Source organism: Poromitra crassiceps (genome assembly GCF_964638095.1).
Source record: "Poromitra crassiceps genome assembly, chromosome: 11".
NCBI classification, from domain to species: domain Eukaryota; kingdom Metazoa; phylum Chordata; class Actinopteri; order Beryciformes; family Melamphaidae; genus Poromitra; species Poromitra crassiceps.
This window is the reverse complement of record NC_139643.1, coordinates 33972526-34000389: the sequence shown is the minus strand read 5'-3', so window position 1 is coordinate 34000389 and position 27864 is coordinate 33972526. Positions and strand designations below refer to the sequence as shown.

At 42.3% G+C, this 27864-nt stretch overlaps 3 protein-coding genes across 5 annotated transcripts in view; all 3 read right to left on the bottom strand.

Annotated features, from left to right (window-relative positions):
• Positions 1 to 173: 173 nt before the first annotated feature.
• On the bottom strand, positions 174 to 6022 carry LOC310784977 (progranulin-like). The gene is made up of 8 exons (XM_083645990.1): positions 5989 to 6022; positions 5283 to 5432; positions 4600 to 5055; positions 4241 to 4396; positions 2110 to 2304; positions 1585 to 1758; positions 1050 to 1205; positions 174 to 406 (listed from the first exon to the last, which is right to left on the bottom strand). The coding sequence occupies exons 1-8, from the start codon at positions 5989 to 5991 to the stop codon at positions 278 to 280; spliced, it is 1419 nt and encodes a 472-aa protein (XP_083502116.1). The 5' UTR covers positions 5992 to 6022; the 3' UTR covers positions 174 to 277.
• Positions 6023 to 7238: 1216 nt separating this feature from the next.
• fam133b (family with sequence similarity 133 member B) lies at positions 7239 to 17138 on the bottom strand. Of its 3 annotated transcripts, none has more exons than XM_083646921.1 (11): positions 17000 to 17138; positions 16543 to 16640; positions 14887 to 14965; positions 14437 to 14607; positions 14319 to 14351; positions 14082 to 14150; positions 13800 to 13898; positions 12617 to 12658; positions 12180 to 12272; positions 9490 to 9540; positions 7239 to 8273 (listed from the first exon to the last, which is right to left on the bottom strand). In XM_083646921.1, the coding sequence occupies exons 1-11, from the start codon at positions 17021 to 17023 to the stop codon at positions 8178 to 8180; spliced, it is 855 nt and encodes a 284-aa protein (XP_083503047.1). In that variant the 5' UTR covers positions 17024 to 17138; the 3' UTR covers positions 7239 to 8177. The 3 variants fall into 3 exon arrangements, with proteins under 3 accessions (XP_083503047.1, XP_083503048.1, XP_083503049.1); XM_083646922.1 differs by having other exon boundaries at positions 12617 to 12655; XM_083646923.1 differs by having other exon boundaries at positions 14319 to 14348.
• Positions 17139 to 18651: 1513 nt separating this feature from the next.
• cdk6 (cyclin dependent kinase 6) overlaps positions 18652 to 27864 on the bottom strand; it is a 50759-nt gene continuing 41546 nt past the window's right edge. The window contains exons 6-8 of the mRNA XM_083646127.1: positions 22706 to 22756; positions 22255 to 22390; positions 18652 to 21333 (exon numbers count right to left, since the gene is read on the bottom strand). Coding sequence (XP_083502253.1) covers positions 21181 to 21333; positions 22255 to 22390; positions 22706 to 22756 — 340 coding nt within the window. The 3' untranslated portion in view covers positions 18652 to 21180. The remainder of the gene's footprint in view (positions 21334 to 22254; positions 22391 to 22705; positions 22757 to 27864) is intronic.

Genomic DNA, 27864 nt, shown 5'->3' with positions numbered 1-27864 from the left:
TTTTATAAATATGTCAACAACAAAAACAAACAATTTGATCAGATCTGTTGGCTGTTTCCAAAAGTGTCCGTCAACTCAGATATGTGAGCATCCTTGTTGCATAAACCTTTACTATAGCACTGCTAGGCCCAGTAGCCTACTCTGTAAGTCAGAAGTAAATGAGAGTCGGCCTATATGATGCTTTGTTAGATTTTATTTGCAATACACAAAACAATTCCGAAACAAAATTATGATGATGATCATGATATTGTCAAGATGCAGAAATATTGAGATGTCCTCAGTCTTGTTTGGCGGGCTCCTGTGCTCCTGAGGGGATCTGAGAGTACGAAGACCCGCAGGTCATGGAGGTTGGGTTGCAGGTATCGCCATACCCACAGCAGTGCCTGCCATCTAAGCAACACTGGCCCTGAGAACCAATACAGACAGAGCTTGGCGTTAGAACAAAAGTTTCCTAGTTTAGCATTGCTGCAGTCACTTTTCTGCACCAATATGTGTTGTGTGGACACACAAAAAGTTAAATGAACAGCTAATGTTTGTGTGACACACCAGAGATGGGGACGTGCACTTGAGACTTGGGACTTGAGTCACACTTAAGTCACACACACAGTGACTTGAGACTTGACTTGAGACTCGTCCTCAAAGACTTGAGACTTGAAGGTTTGGGACTTGTGAACAGAACAATCTTTATTTTTTTGGTGCAGTAACATTAAGGACATGTCTACTAATGTCATCTCTAATCATTGCTGCTACTGTATTCTAATAGATAAGGAGTGAGGATAATACAGTAAATGCTTTGAATTCCTTCATTTTAGCTATGCACTGTTTTAAGCAGACTGGATGACATGCAGCAGATGAGAGAATGCTCATCCATAAGGACTTAATGTTTGTGTGCATAGACACCCATCTACGGCTATCTTTCTCTTATTACCTTTACTAAAGTTTCTACTTTAAGATCTTATTATATTCATATAGTACAATTATGTCAGATAGAATACGAAAATATACTGTCAACCTAATTTAAAATGGCTAGTATCCATTCCAGGTCTTACCAGTGGGTAGGGACAGCAGTTCCACTTCCCTTTGAGGTTCTTGCAGCAGGTCTTCCCTGCTGGGCAGTAGGACTTGGCATCACAGCGAATGGGCTCTGGACCATTAGCTGCCATTTCCTGCCAGTCACTGCTCTCTGTTACAGCTGTCATAGGTGTCTGAAAACAATCAATATAAGCAGCTGAGTGTCATACTCTGTGGCTATGACAGTATCTACTTATTATTATTAGGTAAAACCTTTCATAGATAGATAGATACAGTAGATAGATAGATAGATAGATAGATAGATAGATAGATAGATAGATAGATAGATAGATAGATAGATAGATAGATAGATAGATAGATAGATAGATAGATAGATAGATAGATAGATAGATTCATTATAGGTTCATGTTGCTCTAATATTTAGAAATGATTAAAAGAAAAAAAGGTATAATCAATTTTAAACCCAGGATTCACTCCCCCATGTTTGTCTCTATTTAAGTATGAATAAGCTAATTTGAGAATGAAATAATATATATCTAACAGATAGCCTACCTCCTGCATTCTGTCTTTGTCCTCCAGGGTGGAGATGTGCGTGGCAGGGACTGAAGGGAGAGCCTGTCTCTGGCTGAAGGGGTACGGCAGGCCTCCCCTCACACAGTGCTGGTAAGTGAGGTCACAGTCATAGCCATATGGACAGCAGTGGAAGCCATCCAGACAACACCTGCCCTACAAGGCACAGACAGCATGGGGACAATCAATATAGCAATTCACAAAAAGCAATGAAGTATGATACATGGATGCATTACATGCACATAATTACAAAAGACGTGTCTGTCTTGCATTGTTTCATTGGCAATAGAATGATTAATAGAATAATATGTGCGTTTAGTGAGTTGGCCAAAATTGTCAATTTGAATATAGTACTTTGAATACCGATAGATTCTGTTGTATATTATTAATGTTGCAGTAATTTTTGAATCAGCTTTGAGCTAACAATGCCAATGGTACAGTAGATAACAGGGTTAATTAGACCATGGAGTCACAAGTCTCAACACACAGGACAATATGTCAACTCACATATGCGTAGGGACAGCAGAACCAGACACCTTTTGGGTGTCTGCAGCAGGAAGTGCCATCAGGACAGTGGGTGTAGTGGTCACACCAGATCACAGAGCTGTCTGTCTCCTGGGCTCTGTCTGGGACCAGGCTGCAGTCCGCCACAACAGCCCACCCCACCACTCCCACAAACAGCCACACAGTTATCCTCAACATCTAGGGAGAGAGTGGTTTATTAATATACTCATTTGATCCAGCTAAACCGGCATAAGAAAATATTGTGTTAGAAAAGAACAATGCCCTGATAGATGCAGTCAGATTTGCTACCAGATGAAATCTGTAACTTTTACTTTCACTTCTGTGGAAGTGTTGCTGTTAACTTCCACTTTCAAATGTTCAGTTGAGCTTGCACTGATTTTTTTCCCCTTCTCTCAATCCAACCTGTATAATCCAACCCAATAGTCATATTAAATTGTATTTGTAAAGCATATCAGACCTTTATCACTGGTGGCTCAACATGATGGGTTTTGTTTTTAATAAGAAATCTCAGATTTTGTCACTTACCTTGAACCCGGTTGGTGTTTTGGAGTGACTCAATGGCTTCCTGTCATGTGTTTCACATCACACAGGGTAACTCACACAAAGCACTGCTCTTTATATTGCAGGTTTAGCCCTCCCTCTCACCATAATCAGGAAGTAAAACTTTGTCTCATGCCTCTGTTTGTATAGTCATCGCTCAACGTCAACTTAGGACAGTGAAGCTTGTGGGACTAGTTCTCACGGCACACCCACGCCCTGTGGCCATACACTTGCTTCAATCATTCACCTCACAGTTCAAACAAAAGACTTGACTTGGTGACATTAACCTTTGATACCATTATTTCTCTCTCACCCCCGTCTCGTCTCTCATATTTACATTATTGTTGTTTTTGATCACAAGACCTTTTATGACTGGATGTGCCAAAATGTCCTCCAGCTAAACAAAGACAAAACACAGGTGATCGTCTTCGGTCCCAAAGAACAAAGGCTTAAAATCACTGCACTCTCTATCCCTGAAGCCAAAGGATCAAGTTAAAAATCTTGGCGTTATTATTGATTCCGATCTCAACTTTAACTCCCAACTTTAAAAGGTATACAATTACAAGAAAACAAAGTCATTAAACATGTTTTCTTATCAACTGAGCAAATATTATCTGATTTTATGCAAACCCAATGGTGTTTCAAGTCCTCTGTATGGTCCTCTGAGTGGTCCAAGCCTAGGTGATCGAAGTGATTAAGAAGATTCCTTTTTTTCCCCAACACTGGACCCCCAACCAACTGTGACCTGACTGGCCTAAACTCGTGACTTTGTTATCCCCTGTTTACCTCTGTAACACCTCTGCTGTCTTTGTGATTGTTTTGTTGTTGTTATCAAGTGTTTATTTATTACTCTTCAAAAATCAAAATTACAAATTGAGGAAAGAAAACACAAGTTCAACTGAATCTTAGTGGCAGATATACTGTATATTTGCAGTAATGATGGTCTATATTACTAGTAATGAGTCGAAAGAAAGTATGAATATGACGGTATGCTTATATTAAATCATTTTTTCCATCATTCCTCAAATGCCACATTTTTCTATTTTACTACAAAAGATTGTGAAAATGTTTTATACGTCAACAACAAAAACAAATATTAACAAGAGGTCCTCAGTCTTGTTTGGCGGCCTCCTGTGCTCCTGAGGGGATCTGAGAGTACAAAGACCTGCAGATCATGCAGGACGGGTCGCAGGTATAGCCATACTCACAGCAGTGCCTGCCATCTGAGCAACACTGGCCCTGAGAACCAATAGAGACAGAGCTTGGCGTTAGGACAAAAGCTTCCTGGTTTATCATTGCTGCAGTCACTTTTCTGCACCAATATGTGTTGTGTGGACACACAATAAGTTAAATGTTGAACAGCTAATGTTTGTGTGCATACACACCCCTCTATGGCTATCTTTCTCTTATTACCTTTACTAAGGTTTCTAGATATCCTCGTCTTATTATATTCATATCTATAGTACAATTATGTCAGATAGAATACAAAATATATTGTCAACCTAATTTAAACAGCATTGATAGGTCCAATTTCCTGTATTTCACGGCGACTAGTATCCATTCCAGGTCTTACCAGTGGGTAGGGACAGCAGTTCCACTTTCCTTTGGGGTTCTTGCAGCAGGTCTTCCCTGCTGGGCAGTAGGACTTGGCATCACAGCGAGTGAACTCTGGCCCATTAGCTGCCATCTCCTGCCATTCACTGCTCTCTGTTAGAGCTGTCATAGGTGTCTGAAAACAATCAATACAAGCAGCTGAGTATCATACTCTGTGGCTATGACAGTATCTACTTAATTTGAGAATGAAATAATATATTCTAACAGATGTAATGATCAAGTAAAAGAAATCAAGTGATCTTACCACTTGATTTAAAGGTACATAGCCTATAGCTAACTACAGATGGCCATAGCTCAGACCTGCATGTCGTAGCCTACCTCCTGCATTCTGTCTTTGTCCTCCAGGGTGGAGATGTGCGAGGCAGGGACTGAAGGGAGAGCCTGTCTCTGGCTGAAGGGGTACGGCAGGCCTCCCCTCACACAGTGCGTGTAAGAGAGGTCACAGGGATAGCCATGTGGACAGCAGAACCAGGCACCACCATCTGGGTGTCTGCAGCAGGTAGTGCCATCAGGACAGTAGTAGGCGTGGTAGTCGTCACACCAGACCACAGAGCTGTCTGCCTCCTGGGCTCGGTCTGGGACCAGGCTGCGGTCTGAGATTCTCTCCTGCAGGGGAGAGTCAGGGAGGACAGGAGTGCTCGGTGCCTCCGCAGCCACTTTGCCAAGCATGGGTACGTTCATCCACGGCTGGTCCCGCTTGTGACAGTTATTGGTGACCGGGTTACAACGATACCCTGACGGGCAACAGTGGACCATGTCAGCACAGCACATTGCCTGAGAACAGACATGCACGCACATGCACACACCCATACCCATACCCACACACACACACACACACACACACACACACACATGGAATTGAGCATTCAGATATTCAGATTCGGAAGTTGGAGATGTGACTTGACTACAACACTGGACCACGAGTAACATACCGGTAGGCACCCCTATTTCTGCATATTCACAACTCCAGACCGAAATCATGGATCCATTTGGTGACTCACGTTTGGATATATGCAGCAGCCGTAGCCATCCTGGGTCTTACAGCATGTAGAGGATTCAGAGCAGTGACTCCCATCAGGACATGTGATGGTACAGGACACAACACCCCACCCGACCACTGCCACAAACAGCCACACAGTGATCCTCAACATCTAGGGAGAGAGTGGGTTATTAACAGTGCTGGGGGTAACTCATTACAAAAGTAACATCTATAGTGGTTATTTGCATAAAAACACACAATTTTATTAGGAAATGATTGTAGCTATCCTTATTTAAATGTGCTTTGATTTAAAACAATGTAACTCAATTTGTAACTTATTACTTTCAAATGAAAGTAACTAGTAATATGTAGTGTAGTCGATTACATTTTGGAAATAACTTGCCCAACACTGGTTATTATTAATACACTAATTTTATCCAGCTATACTAAACCTGCATAAGAAAGTATTGTGTTAGAAAGAACAATGCCCTGATGCAATCAGATTTGCTAAGATGAAATCTGGAACTTTTACTTTCACTTCTGTGGAAGTGTTGCTGTTAACTTGCACTTTCAAATGTTCAGTTGAGCTTGCACTGATTTTTTTTCTTCTCTCAATCCAACCTGTATAGTCCAACCCAATAGTAATATTAAATTGTATTTGTAAAGCATCTGGTGACTCAACATGATGGGAAAAGATTTGCGAAGAAATCTCAGATTTTGTTACTTACCATCAACCCGGTTGGTGTTTTGGAGTGACTCAAATGGCTTCCTGTCATGTGTTTCACATCACACAGGGTAACTCACAGAAAGCAGTTTTTTATTTTGCAGGTTTAGCCCTCCCACTCACCATAATAAGGAAGTACAACTTTTTAGATACATTTATATCGTCTTAGATTTACAGCCGGACCTTTGAGGGCAACCATAATGCTGATGTGGCCTGGGATGAAATTGAGAGGACACCCCTGCTTTAGTAGTTAGAGAATTTTAGCAAAATGCTTGGACCATCTGTGAAAAAATGTACTACCAATAGCTTTCTTCACCAATGTGTTCTTATAGGTGTCTAGAATCACCTCTCAATTAGTGCAAACCCAAATCCTCATGGAAAATCCTGGTGATTATACACTGTGCTTTACATAACAATAACCAATATACCAATATCATATGGTCAGGGAGACATTTTTACTCAAAAATAATGTTTGGAATGGATTCAGCACCCATGAAAACCCCTAGTTAGACACCCCACAAGTTCATTTTAGACTTTTAATTTTTATATTTTTCACCCAAGCCCTCGGGGCACCTTAACTTTGATTGGCTCTCCAGGATTTTCCACGAGGATTTGAGTTTGCACTAATTGAGAGGTGATTCTAGACACCTATAAGAACACATTGGTGAAGAAAGCTATTGGTAGTAAATTTTTTCACAGATGGTCCAAGCATTTTGCTAAAATTCTCTAACTATAGAGCATCATTCCGAAGTGCCATGGTACCACACCAAGAATGGCTAACTGTAGCCTTGATCATGGTCTCATATAAGAACCTCCATGCTTGGCTCTTCATGAACAACCTTTATGTGAGATAGCACAATAGGACCGTGAATGCTAATGTGCACAATTTGGAGAGAAAAAAAAATCACACGATTAAAACAAATTGCAACACAAGGCCATCTGAATACAGCGGCAACCGCCCAACTGACCACAGTCTGCAGTTAGGCCATTGTGCAACTGTGTAGATTTGTTCCCTCAAGTTTCCTCATTCCAAAATGATTACTTCTTCATTGGGATTTAATGCTGCATTGAATGTATTGGATTGTAGGTCATATGAAATTGTCATTGTATACTGTAGAAAGTCTTGTGATATTGTGTATATAAGTTGGAAAAGGTGTCCATCAGATGAGGTGTTGCCTACAAAAAAAAGACAGCTCACTTGGAAAAATTCCCAGGATCAAGGGGAAGATCTAACTAAAATGAATAACTTTGGTCAAGACTAAAACAAGAATACTTTATTAACGAATTCCCATTGTTTATACATTTACATAACATTGCAGTGAAACTCAACTCCTCTTCTAATAGAACAATTATCCCTCGTATAAATGTTGACTATGTAGCTCACATTTTTGTATTTGTTCTTATCACAAGTCCAACTTCAATATGAGGCTGGCGAGACAGAGAGGTCATCAAGTAGACATGCATGACACAGGCACTAGCAAAAGCCTTGTCTAGCGACTTGACCACTAGAACTGCACGATGTGTAAAGCAGAGAAACTTTGTGAGGGCCACCAGCACACTGAAGGTGCAAAAGAGTGTTGCAGAACAGGACCCAATCTCCACGTTGAGGAAGACTGCTGATGAATTTCCAAATGTGCCCTGAGGCCCTAAAGCCTGCTGACACCAGGGATGCAAACTCATGGAAAGTGAAAAAAGGTGACTGATACAAGAGCAGACATTAACCACGGAGAAATCGTTCACTTACAATAAGTGTCCTATTTTGGGATGGAAAAGGTGACTAATTTGCATCCCTGTTACACACAGGAGAATTAAAACAGGAACCGATCTCAAACTCAGTCCAAATATCCGCCATTTTGCTTTTGCTCATCTTTTCAAATGTGAGTAGATGAAGTCTACGAGTGATAGGTCACACAAAGCCTGAGGGCAGATTTGGAATTCACATCAGTCCTGTCACTGAGCTTAGATAAAATACCTTAAAGAAAAGATGAGAAGTGTAGTTGCCACATAGAAGGATGCAATTTTCCAAAAAAAAAAAAAAATCTTTTTGCAAAACAGGAACTCCGTGTTCAAAGTAAATAGGTCTCATTTGAAGTGTGATGACCAAAGATGGATGGGAGACGTTTTTGGTAGTCAAGGCAACAACTCTACTAGTGAAGTGTCAGACGGGACGAGGGAACCGCAGGGCGATGGCTCTTAGTCGAGTTCTGAGCCCGACTGAGATGCTGCCTTCTTCTTCTTCTTCCGCCCGTGCTTCTTATGCTTCTTTTTCCTCTTCTTCTTGGCTTTGTCCTGTGAAGCCAAACACGGCAAGTTGACATGACGGCAACACAAGCTGTATTGCGTACATTACACTGCAACAAGTCGGCATGCGCCACACATTTTTCTAAGATTTACATATAAATTGTGTTTGCATATACTTGCTAACAAAACATTGTGTTTAAGCATAAGCCATGAATTTCTCCATGTGCACATAGTCAATTGCCAGAAACCTGCAACAAAGAAAAATAGGTTCAATGGGGTCAATTAGAAGTAGAACCTACCAGTGTTGGGCAGTAACTTAGTTACTAATTAATTTATTACTTTTACCAGTAACTAATAATGTAGGGGACTACAATTTTCAAAAAGTACATTAGTTACTAATTCAAGTAACTTCAAGTTACTGCATTACATTCTCCAGCACTGGCACTGCGCTAAAATGAAGTGTGGAGATAGGTCTAGCTATGTGAGGCTTCTGAGTTGCCAGAGGGCAATTAATTTGTTTTGTATTAGGTAGGCAAATAAAAACAAGTATGCAGTTTGGCTGAATGTTGACTCGTGCGGTAAAGTTAATTATTGTTCCAGTAAAGTGGATTCAGTGGTAAAAGGAGCTGGTTAAACAGGTTGTATGTCATTTCTTCAGAACTGGCGTAGCGAAAGTAATATAGTAAAGTAACGAGTAATGTAACAAATTACTTTTGAAACCAAGTAATAAGTAAAGTAATTGTATTACTTTTTAAAGGAGTTATCAGCAAGTAACCAATTAACACTTCCTGAATAACTTGCCCAACGCTGGAACCTACACAGTGTGGTAAAATTACTATTTTAACATAATAAAACCAATAAACTAGAAGTTAAAAAGTATAAAAATTATTTATTTACAAAAAAGCAAAGTCACAGAGCTCTGGTTCTCTTTTGGAGCTCTTTAGCCTCTGGGGACTGACCCAGAATCAGATCCTGCCGGGAGGGGGGTTATGTTCCTGACTGAGTGTGTTTATGTATGGATTTGTAATGTTTGTGATTTATTATGTTTTTCTTGTATGTTATCAAATTTAATTAAATAAAATAATTAATAAAAAGAAGTAGAACCTACACATATCCGATTTTTAAAACCAAATACTTTCTATTACTTACTTGTACTTTCAAACTTCTTCTGATACGAGCCCCCATTTTTTACATTTGACAGCTGCTCAAGGCTAAAGTGAAAATATGTTAATGCCTTTAAAAAGGTCATTCAGATGATACTTACTGTCATTCTCTCCCTCTCCTCACTGCTTCTCTTCTTCTTCTTGGCTTCACCCTGGGAGAAGGAAAAGCAGTAGTGAGAGCAGAAGAGAGGAAAGCCTGAGCCACAGAGCCACGACCACTGTAAAGCCCACTTCACACATCATGACAGCATTCACACACAAACAGCAGCTACTGTACTTTTGGATACACAAAGTCAGTGTTGGAGTTTCTGGATGTTATTTTTTTTCTTCTTCCGGTGATAAAAATGCCATTTGGTAAACTGAAACCACACACAAAAATCAAAGCAGTATACAGGTTACATTATGAGGTTTAAAACAGGTGTTGCTCTGGTCAATTTCAATGTGTTACGTGATCCTGCAAAGGTATCCACGCCTCGCCTCCGGATAAGGAGTGTGATCCTGTTTTTGGTGTGCGATTATTCTCCCTAGTAGAGCGGGAGCACGGTTATCCGAGATGATTAAATGCTGGATTGACTAATCAAATCCGACTGCTCAATTGAGAAGATAATTTGATACTACGTCAGATTATGCTGGATCACATACGTGAAACGGGACCCTGGTTCCTCAAGTAACCTGCCTTTGGCTCAACACAAGTAAACTAGAACACCACTGGTAAAAGCATATTCTGATTATGAGAAACCCAGTGAAAAGGTGCAAAACACGTCAGCTGAACTTAATTTTCCGATTAACTGTTTGGCAAAATGTATCTGTGTGTAAATAAGTTTCTGCAACAATAGTGATGTTATGCAATTTCCCAAGAGAGAAATATGTGGAAAGACAGCTTGAAAAAAGAATGAGGAAGGAGCGCTTCTTGGATCGGAGGTAGAACACGGCAAGAAAACAGGTGCCCAGTGGTTGGCAACAGAATACAATACCTTAGGAAACATAGACACTGCATGAAATAGGCCACGCCCATCACAGGGGAAAGCTCTCCATACTCCAGCACTTCCATACACCAGCGTCATTTTCCTTGAATTAAACATAGCTAAAAGCTGTTGTGTGGTGGGCTGCGCAGACAACAAATGTAAAAAATCGCCAATTAAAGTTTTTTTGTTCTCCTGAGCAAAACAAGGAAGCCATTGAGAATTGCAGAGAAGAAAAATGTGGATCTAGCTGTCAAGGAAGTAAGTTGGAGTGTTCATCTTCCGTATATATCAGTGGTGCCCAATTTGGGGCCCGTTTGTTTTGGCCCGCCACAGATTTTGGAAAAAAAAAAAAAAAAAATTAATTCCCCCCCTCCCCCGATTTTTTTTTAAATCCAGAATGCAACTCGGGCAAGTTATCAGATATCTGCACTGATTGCAAAGGGTGGACACGCTTTTTCATGTGGTGACTTTGTGAAACAGTGTCTGAATGTGGCTGCGGATATACTGTGTTCACTCCTGAGATTGCATCCCTGCAAATTGTCATGGCAAATTGTTTACAAAAGATGGACAATAAAGCTGATTTTCAAAGTACCTTGAGGATTTTTCAAGTTGTGAATTCAGTCAAATTTCTCTCTTGATTACAAAGGTGGAAAATACAACTGTTTTTAACTGGGTGTTTACTGATTAAATGTTTAAGCTCCCCACAAATGCAGATGTTTTTTTAAATATATATAACCTATTGCAAATTATTACAATTACCAAACAGATAAAAAGTACCGTAGATTATTATATTGAAATGTTATTTTAGACTTAGAATGTTAATTTTCTATAAAACACAATACATTTTAATGTAATTCCAGATTGTTTATTTTTGGCCCTCGGCCCTCCACCCAGATTGAGTTTTGGCCCTTCATGGGAAAGAATTTGGGCACCCCTGGTATATATGATCTTTGTATGCAACACATGACATAGGAGAATGCCAAGATTGGGGGGGGGGGGTTGTTTTCCCCCGTTTTGGGTGTGGTTTGTGAATGATGATGGGCTCCGCAGTGTCTCTATACTAGGAGGTATATTCCTTGCCAGTCACATAGAAACAAATTAGAAAAAATAATGCCATGAATCCCCCAAAGAAAAACCATGGCACTCCATCTGCAGGTACAAAAATGTAAAAAGCCTTTATTATAATGGCTACAGTCGTCCAGAGCAATCTAGATGTTGTAGTTGTCATAGACTGTGTTGCATAGTTGATCGCTCTATTGCTGACAAAAATGTGTTATTGTAAGTCGCTTTGGATAAAAGCGTCTGCCAAATGACGTAATGTAATGTAGTACGAGAGTGGCATCAGCGGAGGTCCAAAATGCGTGACTCAGTAGCCAATGAATAGCCAGGAAGGGCGCTCGGTGCTGAGTGTGTGTTAGAGATGGAAATGGAAATTAAATTAATTTGATGAAAAGAAAATTATTGAAATCTTGGGGGCAATTTTTGCCCCTGGTTCATGGTTTTTAGAGGCATTGTGAGATTTCTTGGGGCATTTTTGCCCTTGCCCCTGGTTAAATATCTACACTGACTGAATTGTGACGGATACAAAGAAAAGGAAAGTAAAGAAAAAACGTTTTTAAAATATCTCAAATATTGCAAACATGACTTATGCCAAATTATCTCATTTTCCACCAGCTTCCTTTAACTGCTATATCACAAATTACATTTTAGCAGCATATTTGAGTTTTTTGTTTTATTAACCAATTTAACAGCTGAAAAAGTTAATATTTTCCCAAGTCCAGTTCAGCAGTTCATCCCTATCCATAACAATCTAACAATAGACTTACTGCGTCCTCCCCTTCGGAGTCAGCCGAGGACTCTGAGGACGACTCCTTATGGCTTCGCTCGGCCTTCCGTTTTCTTCTGCGACTCTTTTCATCCTGGGGGACACAAGGTTCAAAGCTCATCTATGATTTAACTCTTAAGGTTCACAGCACATCTATGATTTAACTCTTAAGGTTCACAGCACATCTATGGTTTAACTCTTAAGGTTCACAGCACATCTATGATTGAACTCTTAAGGTCCACAGCACATCTATGATTGAACTCTTCATATTTGAGCTTCATCTGCGTTTGATTTAACATGCAATGCAAAGTAAGTGGGCAAGGTGTGGCGTGTACCAACTATGATATTTCACTAAACTTCATATTTGAGGAAGTATTTCCAACAAAATCACAATGACAGGAAGAAGGAATGGAAAGGTTGCCGAAAAGAGTACAATACCTTCTCTTTGTCTGCTTCCTCCTTGATTCTTCTCTTTTTCTTCTTGTGGGGAAAAACAACAGTGTTTAGATCAGTGCTGTTATTTCAAGGAACTTGGAGATCAACAGAACCGAACTACAGTATATTGGCACAAATCCCTGAGTTTGGACTGCTATCAGAGCTAGGGCTGGGTTAAAAAAAATTTGATTCTCCGATGTTTAATCGATTCTTATTTTAATCCTTTGATATCGATTCATATGTCCAGAGATCGATTTTTTTATTTAAAAAAAATAAAAAAATAAAAAATAAACATAGGCTATAATATTATAGGCTGTGTGTGGTAGTTGAAACATACCGGTAGTTTCAAGTTGACGTTTATGTTTGTAGTTGAAACAAAAACATAAATACTGTAGGCTACATAAATGGAAATGTTTCATCATTAATATCTACTTTTAGAAATTATATAGGCTGAAATCAATGCACTGTGCATAATTGTGAAAGTGTCTTTATTGACAGATGAAATGGCTGTTATTTACCCTTTGTCACCACCTGGTGAGTAAATATATGTGTAACTAAAACCATTAAAATTGACAACCGGTCCGCAACTTTTTTCCCCCATGTATCTACCGGTCCTTGGCGCAAAAAAGGTTCGGAACCCCTGTGTTACATAACTGGACAATCATGTAATTCAGGTTACAGCTCAAAAAACATGTTTTAGTATCACTAACCAAATCGATATTGAAATTAATCGAATCGAATCGGGATTAATCGATTCGGAACCTTGTGAATCGGAATCGAATCGATTCTTGAAATTTGAACCAATACCCAGCCCTAATCAGAGCTACCTCCTATTGAGGTGTACAGAATCAAGGGAAGTTAGTTATGTAAAGAGGTACTGCACACTAAAACATGTTTTTGAGCAGTAATCTAAATTATATTACTGTACTGTGACGGAACACATCAATGCTGGTGTTAATATTGACACCCCAAATTGATAAAAAAATCTGCATTTCATGGGTTGAAAATGGCTCAACATGTCACCTGCTGTTTAAAATCAGCCCTTAAAAGGCAGGGGCACCGCTGACATAGATTCGCCCCGAATCGACCGTTATCCATCAAGTATCTCTCGTTTTTCAAAATGATGCAGTTGGCAGAGAGAGGCTCAGACCTGAGGGCGAAGTTACATTAGAAAACATGAACAAACCTTGCCGTCAGCGTCCGATTCTGCTGCTGAGCCGTCTGACGCTTTCCTGGCGGACGACTTCTTTCTTTTCCGCTTCTTTTTCACGCTCTTCTTTTCATCCTGTAAACACAAACACAGATGCAATCAAAGTCAAACGTATAGGAGCGCTGCATTACTTCTCTCGTGTAAATGTCATCACACAGTGACCAAAGGGCTTCAATGCTGACTAAATTCCCCATCAAACTGTGCAACAAAGGCATCAATTTGTAGTAGTGTCACACCTTCAAGTGGTGCACGACTTACCTCATCTTCCGATTCTGAGGAGGAGCTGCTGGAGGAATCAGAACTCGATGAAGAGGAAGATGAAGAATGCTTGACCAAACACAATGAAAGCAGAGCTCATTAGACTTGAGGTCATTCACTGATTGGAAATAATGAAATAGCATGAATAGCATAATGGGAGTCTATGAGACCGTCTCAGACAGGCAGTGCTATGACAGTGCAGCTGGCCATCCAAAAATACTGGAGAGCTTTCCTCACCCTATTGGATTTCTTCTTCTCTTTCCTCTTCTTCTGAACACAAACACAAAACCAAAGTGAGAACAGACGACGGGGTTTACAGGTTCAGCATTTCAGATATTTCATAAGGGAGATATACCTCTTTTTTCTCTTTCTTTTCCTCCTTGTCTTTTTCCTTTTCGGGCATCTTTTTGTCTTTATCTGGCATCTTTTTGTCTTTATCAGCCAGTTTATTTTTCTCTTTCTCTCTCTCCCTCTCTCTGTCGCCCAACATCTTTTCTCGGTTTTTTGCCAGTTCTTTCTTCCATTTCTGAAAAAAAGTAAATATGGGTTAAGCTTAAGTATTCATCAAACATAATTTATTCCCAGCTGTTTACTGTCTGCAACTACACCTTCAGTCAGTCAGAGATTTGGGTGCCAATAAAATGGATGCAACGAACATGTTCGGTATGACTCATGCATAATCATCCCCAGCCACATCTCTCTGGAGTTAAGACACTTTCAGTTTGGATAGAATGAGATGGGAAGAAATTGCTGATGATCATTTAGGGCCAAAACTGTCAACAGTCCACAAATGATGCAAACATACCTCGTTCATTTTGTCCTCAAATTCAGCAAGGGCTCTGGAGCCCTTCTTCTTCTTCTCCAACTGCTCTTTCACCTCTTCCCTGATAAGGAGACACACAATTAATCATCTGCAATAACGAATCAGAATTTACACACTCAAAACTGAAAAAGGGCTTCAGATCAAAAGTGATTCAAAGTACCCTATTGGGAAAAAGACTATTTGAAGGCCAAATCTTGGTAATGTTTCCATGGTTACCACACTATCCACCACCTGTGCCAGATTTAGGAGAGGAGAAATGTCACAGTGCCGAGAGGAACCTTGGCCGTCTTGCTTCCCAGGTGCGCTGGATTTGATCACCCCCGTATCCGTGTGATTGCAATGTTGTTTTCTCGTGCAAGCGGTGCACCATGATGATAGTAAGATCAAACACACCCTGCTGTAAATTCGGCACAGGCTGTGGAAAGACTGCTTTTAACGCAGTTGTTTCACGCAGTAGTATCATTTTAACACCCCCGCCTATACTACTGGCTTGTAGGGAGATTATTAGTGGCCGGGCCAGCGAAGCGGCAGGCCCACTTATTGTATTTGCCTGTATTCTTCTTCTCCCAGGAAGTTAGACTCCCCATGCATGAAAATAAACCAAACTTTGCACAAAGGTCCAGTCCCATGCCAAACGTCTTTGATGCAAATTTGGCGCCAATAGTCCTAACGGTGGCACTACAGCGACCGTCTAAAGTTTCAAACTTTGAAAATTCATAAAAAATCAGGTGTACGTGCTACGGCTTTGCAACTTTCACGGAAATGTGCGCCCAAATGAGGAGAAACTTTTGTCCAATGCAACCTATGGCCAATTATGAAGTCTAAAGACAGCAAAACTGCAAAAACTGTAAAACTAATTAAACCCTACTCCTCCCACATTTTTTCTTCAAACGACACCAAACTTCAGCATCTGCATCGTTAGACTGTCCTACACAAAAGTATGTAACAGATTTTCGATTGGTCAAAATTTGAGCCCACAGTGCATCAAAATGTTGATGCACTGCCTAAAGAGCATCTTAATTACCCTAATTACCTAGGGCAATTAGGTTGTATTTGTGATGTCATCAGTCACTCGAGCAATTGTGATGCCATCAGTGATGTCACTCGAGCAATTGTGATGTCATAAATCCTTCCTGGCTCACCCTATATAAGTGGAAGCAGTGTGTGTTTTTACATGCAAGCATCCAGTCCCATAAAACACCACCAGCAAGCATCCAGTCTGCAGTGGGTCATGCCGGGCCACGACCCATTGCTGCGCAGCAGCTATAATCCTATCTTTGGATCTGTGATCGTAGATGGGTAGGAGAACATATTTACGCCCCCCCCCCCCCCCCCCAATTTCCTATGGAATGCCATGTGATGCTGATTCAGTGGATCGCAGAGGAACGGAGAACAGCGGAACATATGGGCCTAGCTAATGCTGTTGCCTTTCACTGAGGAGAACTCAAACAAATTAGCTGCATCCATTGTTCCATCTAGATGTGATGAAAGATGTGGAAGAAAAACGAGGTCAAACTAAAAAGCAGGAAATAAGGAAGATGGGTAAAGCGAGAACACGACATGTTCTGTTATAGAAGGGATGTAAATAAATATGGTGCCCACTGCCCAGTCTGTTCGTTTGTGCTGTAAATTACCCACCATGTTGGCCGAGGTCTGCTCAGATAATCCTGGATGGTTGGTCCAGCGTTCGATGGGGGCCCCCTGGATCTAGAAGCAGCTATTGGGTTGACGTAAGCCTGGAACACCAAAAGAAGGCATGTGGCAGCTCTACAAATTTGAGCAGGAGGCAGTCTACAGTGGTGACGGTTTAGCGTTAGCCAAAGCTCGATAACAGCTAACCAAAACGCCAATAAAGCAACCTAGAAAACGTTGCACCAAGCACGTTATAACGTGAACACAATCACATTAACTAGGAATCAGTCAATTTTATCTACCCAAAGATTTAACGTAGCGTTAGTTTGTCAACATGTGTCTAAATAGATCATAACTGGTATCAACAAGGCCTGGGGCTGCTAACATTAGCGTTAGCATGCTAATAGCTGCACGGCGTAACATTTCGTCAATACTTTTCGCGTTTACAAATAATGCCACTCACCACTCGATTGTCTCTCTTTCCCATGTCGAATTATTTTGCGTAATGGGAAAAACGTCCCACCAGAAATATCGTTACACCATTATTAGTGTTACCTTACTAACATGAACCTAGCAGCCACCACCACCTCAGTTTGTGTACATCAACATCCGCCGCTACAGCGCTTTCTGCGAGCAGAGAAGCAGAGCTGTTCCCGACTGCCACCTAGCGGTTACTCATGCAGACGGCAGGCCAGCCAGTCAACATGTTGAGGTAGGGGCCTACAACCAAGGAGGTAAACAATACGTTTGCCACAGTCAAGATGAAAGGTATGGGGGTCATTAAAAACGCACAAAACACACCAACCCGCAGTCAACAGACATGCTTTGGTTCCACAGCCATCAGCAATGCAATGCTAATGGCCGCAGTCTCAGCCAACTAGGCAATTACAAAGAAATTGCATTGCCCAGACACTATATATAAATGGTTTCTCAGTTTTTTTCTCTGTCCCACTGTGATTGTCCCACTGTGATGGCATAAATCTCACTGTGACATCATCAGTGATGTCATAAATCCCACTGTGACATCATCGGTGATGTCATAAATCCCACTGATGACATCACCAGTGATGTCATAAATCTGACATCATCAGTGATGCTGGTCTCATTGGCCACACAGCAGCCGAGTTGCGGTGGTGAATGCGAGTTGCAGGGCCAGCTCGGCGAGCTGCAGGGGCAGCTCAGCGAGCTGCAGGACGGGCAAGTTTGCGAAGCGGCCGAGAGCGGGCGAGCCTAGGAATCGAGCGCGCGAGATCCCTAGTAATTCAAATGGCCTATTCTCATTGCTATGCTGTGGACTGTGGAGTATGACATTTAAGTTTCTGATCTACACATTCATATGAATCGAAAGCCTACTAGGTCTGTCTTCGACTCCGAATTCTGTCATTCAAATAGGATTTGTCTGTTGAATATGAATATTCGACTATAATAAGACTGGCAACCAGAAAATCCTTCTGCATGAGCTTTTTGTATTTGTTTGTTTACTTTGGACTTGTTTTATGATATTAATAGGCTGATACTTATATACTATACTAAAATAGGCTATAGTATATCGCGATCTATTGGGAGAAACCAATCAATTATATGTCAAATCAAACAGCACATTAGAATGATCCTTGTTTCATAACCCAATTTTGCGACTAGGCTCCTTCGAACGAATCGTCAATATATAGTCACCCCTAATCAATACACATTTGAAGGCTGCTAGCCTCTGAGTCCTCCTCCCATAAATAGCCTATGTTCTCATTGTGAAACTGATCATGACAGCAGACAATAATGCACATGCCTTGCCCATCACTTCTCGGTCTGTTTCCCACCCTGTGTTATATTGCATACAAATTTCCTAATTCTGTGATATAAATGTTTATGTTTAGCCTAAATACATTCTAGCCTACTTAATGTTCTAGTGTTGAAATTGTCAATTGTGCATGTTTATATGATTCTCTTTTGCTATTTTCTTACTATTATTTTTTAAGTTACAACTTAAAACAGCAATCAGTGTGCTGCAACCAATGTTCACTCAAGTTGTTCCACAAATAAATACCAACACTTGCAAGCAAAATGAATTAATTTGTCAATCTGACTTAAATGAATCAAAAACAAGACTCACATACAAAGCTGCTTTTTATTCAACTGGTGCAACACAAAAACAACTTAAACAAGCCACCAATGCCTGCATTCATATGTAAGCATAATGCCACGACTGTGTATAAAATGACTGAATCACAAGACAAATTGTGGACATCTAATACAAAACCTGCATCAGCAGATCAACGAATGGATTCTTCTTCTCGTGTCGCCTTTACTTTCATCCTTTGTGTAAAGTATGCAAAATATACTGTAGAAGGTAGGTACAGTCTAGTTTTCACTATCGTTCCTAGACTACATTTCATAGGCTAAAAACAAATGTGACACAGGAGCATACGTTTAATTTGAATGATATATGGTGGATCAAGCTTAGCTGGTTTCAAAAAGGTGAAACGTCTAAAAGCTCTACAGTGGACTTTAATTTCTTGTACTGAGATTAATTGAAATGTATGAAAATACAGATTGGTTAAGTAATGAAAAGAAGAGCATAACTTGGTGTACAGTGATTGTTTCAAGTCTATTGAGACTAAAATAGTCTGCTCATGAGTAGGATTATGAACCTCTTCCCCAAGACAAACTCTAAATCCCATCTATGGTACTTTGAGATTCCATTGCATTGTATGCACCATTGACAACAGATAGGCGTCGCCTTCAAACAGAGTAAATTCACACAGTGCTTTAGTGGAGCTGATAATCCTATGTGGATATATGATGTATTTGCCACCTACTAGCAATGGCAACACTTTGCTTATATGCCAAAGACGGATTATACAGGCAGTTATCTTCAGACAGTAATGACTTCTTCTCAGTAACATTTATTTGATAAATAGGCTATGACAGTAGACTATGATCAATGACATGACCGTGGAACAGCTTGAAAGGAAACCTGAAGGAGTTGTGATGTGGTCAGTTATTAACCCGTGGATGTGCAAACTGTGTCCGAATGTCTCGGACATCCATACCAAGAACCTGAGAAAGTGAGAGAGAGTGTGAGTGTTTGTGTGTGCTAGCAGCACTACCTGTTAAGAAAAAGTAAACCAGTGTTAAGTATGTTACTGTTCTGCAAGAAATACTACATACAAAAATACAACTCCCCTTAGCTTGCTTTTTTCTTGCTGACAAAATTAAACTTGAATAGGCTATACAAGGGACGTCAGTGTAAAAAAAAAAAGAAACTACACAAAATTGTGCATTTCATTATCAAAACCACAGTAAATTTTTGAGCCATTCTCAATCCAAATAAAGCAAATTCGATGCTCAAAGTCAATACCTCTTCCCATACAACATTCCACTGACCATCACTACTCTACTTCTATCCGTTACATGTCTATGAGCTGATGATGTACGAACCAAACTCCAAGCTATCTATCATTACAGCTTCTCTCAGCACTATATACTGTTTAGTACCAATGCCTATCATTTGTACATTCCTTACACTGTCAAACGTTCCTTACACAGATTCTAGAATCATCCAAAGACTTGGTGTAATTGGTGTAAAAATATTTTTTGCCCCAGCATCTTTAAAATCAAGTAACACCTCGACGAAAACAAGCATAATAAGACCTGTCAATAAAATTTAAAATTAAATACAGAATATTGGCAACAGTTTTGTGCCGAATGTACTCATGTTGAAATAGTGCTGGTGAGACTTGTTCCTCCACCTCTCAAGCCTGTGCATTACTGTATCATCAGAATAGTAAATAATAATTGTATATTATCATAATAATAAACGCACATGATGGCCGCTGAAAGGCAAGTGATAAGCACCGAGTGAGTGATAAAAACTATTCTATGGGCCCTGTTATCTTTCATCATTGTCTCAACACTGTTGCCAGCCCATTATGAAGCAGTCTTTTCTTGTAGAGCTCGACTCTGTTCAAAGTCTTCAGGGCTGCAGAACCATTAGAATCCCGCTACTGGTCTGCAGTTACTCGAGAAATCCTCAGGGTGGCAGTAATATAATATGGGTGGCGCTGGAGTCATGACATGGCAGTGTGTGGCTGGCTTGTGATGCCTTAAGCAAAGAGTGTGTGTGTGTGTGTGTGTGTGTGTGTGTGTGTGTGTGTGTGTGTGTGTGTGTGTGTGTGTGTGTAGATGAGCTTAGTGCATGCACTAAATGTTTTGTACACATCCGTGTTCGTGCTTGCACCTATGTATTTGTGCACGCACCCACAGTAAGCATAACTGCAGGTGAGATCCACGCAGTCCACACAGTGCTCCTGGCTGGTCCTGCCCCATGAAGGAGGCTCCTGTTGGACTAAACACTGCTCACAAAGAGGCCTCTGCTCCATGGCCTTTAGAGTCCAGCCACGCACCACTAGCAGTTCATCTGAGATCTCCATCTCTTTGCATTGTTTACGTAGTCAATCAATCGTCAACATTTAACAACCTAAAAGCAGCAATTACAATCCATCAGTTCAGCTCAAGGAAGATAGCTTTTGTGCATTTTTTTTGGAGGGGGGGGGGCAAGGGCATCTCAATCACTTTTATCTTTCACCCTTCTCTGTCTTAGTCCTTTCCTAGACCTTTGCATGTGGCGATGAAGGCTGAGGGGGTCTCTTAGGCAGCCCTCTCCTCCATAGTGGGCTTGTTGCTGGGGATGGGCTGGGCTGCGTACACACTTCGACTGTCGCTGTCCACGCTGTGGAAGTAAGGGTGGCTCAGCGCAGCAAAGGCTGATATCCTTCTGGAGGGGTTGAAGGCTAGGAATTGCTGTAGGGAGAGAGGAGAATGGATTCATGAATGGAAGGAGATAGGACAGGGATCGGCAATCTTTACTATCAAGAGCCATTTTTGACCAAAAAGTAACGAAAAAATATGTCTGGAGCTGCAAAACATATTTGAGCCTTCTAAATAATGAAGGTAAGTCTAAACATCACTAATAGGTCTAAATGAGCATGTCAGGGCTTGGTGGAGAGAGAGGGGCATATCTTTAATTTTCAGAACTTTTGTTTTTGAAGTCTGAGCATACTAATGCTCCTTTATGTCACTGAAGTCCCCCCTCTCTCATCTCAAGAGGAGCATCATCATATCATGGAGTCATACGCCACACTTAAACTGGTTATTTGTTCAATAAAGTCTATTAATCCTTCCTACGACTCTCTCGTGATTGAAATGCTCTGATACTTTTGACTATTGTTTCATGTATTCACTGTCCGTGAACGGCTTTCCATTCCTTATAGTACGATCTCTTCGAGCTTCCACTAAACTAGCATTACACACATTTTAGTTGACTAAAATGTTAAACCTTTTTTAGTTTTTCAGTGTATACATTTTTACATTTGGAGAATCAGTTTAAGCCTACGACGATAAGTTAAAAAAACATCCATCATTCATTTTCATGATATCGTTTTTGTAAAAGTCACAGGGAGCCACTGGAGAGGGGCTAAAGAGCTGCATGCGGCTCCAGAGTCACAGGCTGCCTACCCCTGAGATAGGAGGACGGATCGATGGTTGTAAGATTAACTGAAGAAACCCCAAAACCAAAACAATGACATCAAGTTCAAAGCAGGATGCAAGAGGGTGTATGGTGAGACCTCGCTATGCTTTGGAGAAGAAGAAGAAAAAGAAAAACTCTGTAAAGAGGTTCTGAATCTACTGTGATGGACTTGGACAAAGGCTCAAAATACCCACCAATAGGAGGGACTTTGCTTGTTCATCTATGTCTGGAACCAGGTCTTCTAATGGCTTGGGGGGCCGGGGGGTGAAGGCACTCTGTGGTAGGGCCACCTCCTGGGGCCAATCTTCTGCTGAAGGTACTCCAACAACACTGCAAGATAATGACGGCCATCAGAAACGGTTCTCATCATATGTTATTGACATTTCCCGATCATCATTCTAACTGCCACACTTGTTCAAATTATAACTAGAAGCAATCCGTTCTTGCACTCGAGGTCGCAGCTCCGACCTGAAATCATTTACAGCAGAGTTTGTCTCTCGGTAAGCATTCCAGGGATGCAAAATGGTGTGAGTGATATTAATCCTTAGCAGAGGAATATAGTGTAAGCTGGGAGGTCTAGAATGAAATGCAGTCTATCGGAGCTGAGAGGCTGTGACAGGAAACACGGTATAAGATGATACTCACTCAAATATCTTTCCCAGCTGATCAACATCTGAGTTTCCGCGAAACAGAGGTCTGGGGACAGAATAGACATACAGTAGTTCAGTTCTACTGTGGCTTCTTTAACCTGCACAAGTTCATGATGGATTGTGCCACACTAAACACACAAACAATGTTGTTTTAGGGTGTAACTATAAAACACAATAGCACTAAGTGTAAAGCATTGATGCTGTACTGTAGAATAAGTCACATGCACCATCCCACAGGACAGTACGGACGACTAGACCTAACTGCAGGAATCCTGAAGTTAAATTCAATACCTTTTAAGAAACTTTTTCAAGACTTTTTCAAGACCTCAACGCCACTTTCATCACATCAGCGATAGAGGTGTAAATCACAAGTTTAATCATGATGCAGTAATATATAGATTCGTTGGACAACAATATGATATTTGCTGATATCACAAAGCCTGCCGCGATACAATATCGATTCAATTCAGGGGTCTGTGATCGACATGGGACGATATCATATGCCCATTTAACACCATCAGCACAATAGCTACACAATACCTCTCAAATGGCAATTAAGACTTTTTAAGCACTTTAATTTTCCCTAAATTGATTTATCAACGTTTAGTTTTGTGAAACTAGGCACTGTAGTCAGGACTCTGCAGCAGGGGTGGTACTGTAGGACCACTGGAGGCGAGTGAGGGAGGGAGGGAGGGAGGGAGGGAGGGAGGGAGGGAGGGAGGGAGGGAGGGAGGGAGGGAGGGAGGGAGGGAGGGAGGGAGGGAGGGAGGGAGGAGAGCAGCAGTAGCAGCAGGGCTACTGGTGGTTCCTGTGGCTTTGGGCCGTCTTTGGACGCGGGGCCGTGGGCGGCCATGCTTCCCCTGGCACCCGCACAAATTCCACCAGCCGTCATCAGCAAGCCTGCCGGCCGCCGTGCTGGCCAGAGAAAAGCCTATTTATCCCTCATGTGTCTGCTTTCGCTCTCTCTCTCTCTCTCTCTCTCTCTCTCTTTCTCTCTCTCTCTCTCTCTCTCTCTCTCTCTCTCTCTGTATGTGTGTGTTGTGTGTAGGAAAGTGGGCGGGAGAGGCGTGTGAAAGAACAGTTGGATTATTCTAACAGAGAGAAAGAGGTATGGGAACTAAAACCTTCCTGTCGAAGTTCCTCTGACAGGAACTAAGGATGTGTTGTCAAAGAGATGTTCTTCAAGCACTAACAGTGGCACCCCTCCTGGTCTATAAAAGATTACGTGACACATGTATAACAGAATTACAATATGGCACTGCACGAGGCGCAGGCAGAGAAGTTGTACGCGTTCTTTTTCTGTTCTGTTTTGCTCGATGAAGCTGATCGATCGCCAGCAGATGTCAATGTAACGCAGGACATGTCGGGCTATGTGTGCTTGAGCGTATGCATTCTGTATCCACCACGCCTGATAGACTCAAAGTTCAAGTGCCACCCCACTTAAGTGAAGTCAACAGAGAGACTGGCTAGCCACCATGTGCTCCGTGCATTTTCCCACTTGCTGGAAGCTTTGCATAGCTGCACACCCACACTTTCCTACAGATCCAGACACTGGGAGATTAGTCACACAGGGGTATTTTGCACATTTGTACAGTGGCTGCAAATACTTTGTCACATGCTACAGTGCTGAAGTTCCTGTAAAAGTTCCTCTGTCTAGTCAGAATCGAGATAGATACTTTGTTTCAGTTCGGCGTAACTGGCATCCCTTAACCAATGGACATGTTTCCCTTCTTCTCTTAATACATTCGATTGTGAAAGAGGACCACGTACGTTGCAAGTCTTTCGGAGGTGAAATGCTGAGCTGACGTTTTTAAAGCCCTTTAAGATCAGACCAAACCAGTTCTGAGTCTCGCAAAGTGGCGAGGGAGGAGAAAAATTCACCTACAGCAAAGTCATCGTGCCAAAACAAGTAGGGCTGATCATTCCGAGAGGTCCATTTTTAAACCTGGAGTGGTTTGTCGCTTTGTTGGAGACGATCACTGGATTTCACATAGGGCTGCTGGCCACTGGCATGCCCACACAGTCGACAGCCGAGCGTGAACGCACATACAGTAGGCACGCGCGCGCCCACACACACACACACACCAGCCTGCAAACGTGCACGTGCACATTTCCCACCGCACTGCACATATGTGCGCGTCTACGTGCAGTGTGTACATGTCGTGCACGCACACGCACACACACACACACACACACACACACAGAGGTGGCAGTGAAGGCAGGACTGAGACTGGGTCGGGACAGGCAGCTGAGTCACGCATCTTTAGTGCCAACACCGCTCTGTCCCACATTCCACCGAGACGACCTCTGGAATGCGTGTGTGCGTGCGTGCGTGGGTGTGCGTGCGTGCGTGTGTGTTATGCGTGTGTGTGTTATGTGCGTGTGTGTTATGCGTGTGTGTGTTATGTGCGTGTGTGTTATGCGTGTGTGTGTTATGTGTGTGTGCCAAGTGGCCGCGATACATATTTGTGTGCGCTAAGTTTGCACGTATGTGCGAGTGTGTGTGAAGTACGTGCACACGTGCGTGTGAAGTTGTGTCTTTTGAGGCTTTATCAATCGGAGCTGGGCACTGTGAGAAAGTCAACAGGCATGCGGGGCCTCTCCTGCAGCATTAACACAACACGTTCGACCTTTTCCTTTGCAGGAATGTCAACAAGCGCTCGCTCCCTCATTCACTCACGCCGTGACTCATCTCGCCTGCGTCCCGGGCTCATGCAGATGCAGACTTGCATGATATTTGTTCAAATTCCTCTGACGACAAGCGCCCGGGCCATACTCGCTACAGTTTAAGACGAGTCAATGAAAAGAGTCAAAGGAGGATTTTCTCCACAATGGTGCATGTTTGGTGATGATGATGAAGGCGGTGAGCGGAGAGGAAGGTGTTCTGAGGCCACGTCCTTTTGATGTGTTCACGAGTCGGGAGATGAATGGCTGTGGGGCCGCGGTTGGAATCTTCTGACCCGCAGAGCGAGGTGACGTCGTCGGATGAATACGTAGGGGCCGCCGTCGCTGCACGGAGGGGCCTCTGACACCATGACTAATAGTGTGCAGAGGAGAGATCTCCAAGCCCGTGTCAATGTGCCCAAAACCCATTTGCTACCAGGAAGTTCAACCACGAGTGGGGATGTCTTGTTCGGCGATACCGGGGCGGCCAATGAGCGATTCAAACCTTCTTCTTCTTCTTTTGCAGTCTGGTTCAAAGCATTAAACAGCTTTCTCTCCCCCGTTCTCTCGTGCTCTACTTCTCCTTCAACCTCTCTCTCTCTCTCTCTCTCTCTCTCTCTCTCTCTCTCTCTCTCTCTCTCTCTCTCTCTCTCTCTCTCTCTCTCTCTCTCTCTCTCTCTCTCTCTCTCTCTCTCTCCTTCTCCCAGGTGCCCTTTAATCTTTAACAGGTGGCCTTTTAAAAAGCCATCTTAATCACCTGCAGAGGAGAGACAGAGAGAGAAAGGGCGAGAGAGAGAGAGACAGAGGGAGAGACACAGAGAGAGAGAGTGACAGAGAGAGAGAGGTTCTGTTCATGGCCATCAAAGGGCCCTGCCTTGCCTTCCGCCTCCAGGCGAAGTTGGACAGGCGCCAGGTTGTGAAAACACACACACACACACACACACACACACACACACACACACACACACACACACACACACACACACACAGAGGCTTTTTACAGCTTATTGTGTCAGGGTGAGAGAAGAGGTACCCCAACCTAGACAACACACACACAGACAGAGCACTCACACCAGGATGCTAGCAGACAAGCTAGCACTCCAGAGTGAACTGTAAGCACCTTACAGGAATACGACAGTATATGGAACAGGGATACGACCTTCGCTGCCGATAATAATGTGTGAATCTTAGATTTGCCTAATGTTGCTCCTTGGTGGCTGTAACCTGCTTATAGTAACCTGCATGTAAAATTGCCACAATTTATTTTGGTGCATTTTGCCCTATGAAAACTGGAAGAAAGTAACATTGTGCTTTTCAAGATGTCTCAGCAGTGGTGTTGTATGTGGTCTGTATGAGGTCTGTATGAGGACCTCACCAGAAGTACGGCTCTGAAATTGCATTCAAATGCAATTCGACCCAATGAACCGAAGGGTTGAGTGGAGGTAGTATGTGCAACCCTAGTCTCGCTGGCCAGCCTCCTCTCCCTTCCGTCCGAGGAGTCTGGCACCGCAGGTCTCCATAACTGGGATAAACCCTCCCCTGCTCTACTCTGCTCTCCCATTGGAGCGACTGTTTCAGTGGCAGCCGGATGTCCGCTGCCGGCTTATTACAAACTCGTCATTGGCTCCGACCATGTCAATCAGAGTGGCTTCCGCTGCCTCCTCCCTGTGTGTCGCTGTAAATAGTGCCCTGCCGCCTCAGTGAAAACAACAACGCTAACTAGCTAGCAAGCTAACGGCAGAAACATACACGCTAGCTCGTTGCTACACGCTGAAAACGGCAAGTTGGATTGTTTGAAACTATTTTCCCAGGGCACTGCCGCTAAGCGCCGCCCATCGCAATCCCGCTATGGAGACCTGCGGCGCCAGACTCCTCGGACGGAAGGGAGAGGAGGCTGGCCAGCGCGACTAGTGCAACCCTGACTGTGAATACATCAACTCTAAAGATTTCACCTACGCGAGGGCTCTACTCACAACGGGCCAATCTGAATAAAAATTTATTTTTACAGTTCATAATAATATGGATCACATTATCTTTCTGTGCTCCATTCACAAGCCTTTGGACCAAAATCTGGAACCAGAGGATTTTGTCAGGTTAGGAAGTGGGTGTTTTGCACTTCGTGTTGAGCACCACTGGCAAACTTGATCCTGGCAACGATCACATCTCTTCCCATTGAAACATGCAGAAAGATTGTGTGAGAGAAGCTCCTCACTGAAGAACTGGGAAGAGAGATAAGCTAAATATAGTCAAGGTAACACGCAAAACTAATCCTTGACACACTCGATTGGATGAACTGTGGCCTATAGCCTGTGTATATTGAAGGGGAAAAAATAGGATCACAACTTCCTTGTTATCAAATGCTGTTTGACCCATGAGAGAGGTTACAAAATGTGAGATATACCGTGTGGTCAAATGATGTTCAAGTGTTTTCTTTATATAAGTCCTCAGTCTTGTTGTCAAAGCAGGAAACCCACAATCTAAAGACAACCG

What these genes read in the sequence shown, in the direction of transcription:
- LOC310784977 (XM_083645990.1), bottom strand. An exon ending in ACAAAGACAGAATGCAGGAG is followed by an intron (nt 4,397 to 4,599) that starts GTAGGCTACGAC and finishes GATTGTTTTCAG; the next exon opens with ACACCTATGACAGCTCTAAC. An exon ending in ACTGCTGTCCCTACCCACTG is followed by an intron (nt 2,305 to 4,240) that starts GTAAGACCTGGA and finishes CTCTCTCCCTAG; the next exon opens with ATGTTGAGGATAACTGTGTG.
- fam133b (XM_083646921.1), bottom strand. Translation starts at nt 17,023, where the DNA reads ATGGGAAAGAGAGACAATCGAGTG. An exon ending in AAAAGAAAGAGAAAAAAGAG is followed by an intron (nt 14,352 to 14,436) that starts GTATATCTCCCT and finishes GTTTGTGTTCAG; the next exon opens with AAGAAGAGGAAAGAGAAGAA. An exon ending in AATCGGACGCTGACGGCAAG is followed by an intron (nt 12,659 to 13,799) that starts GTTTGTTCATGT and finishes TTTCCCCACAAG; the next exon opens with AAGAAAAAGAGAAGAATCAA.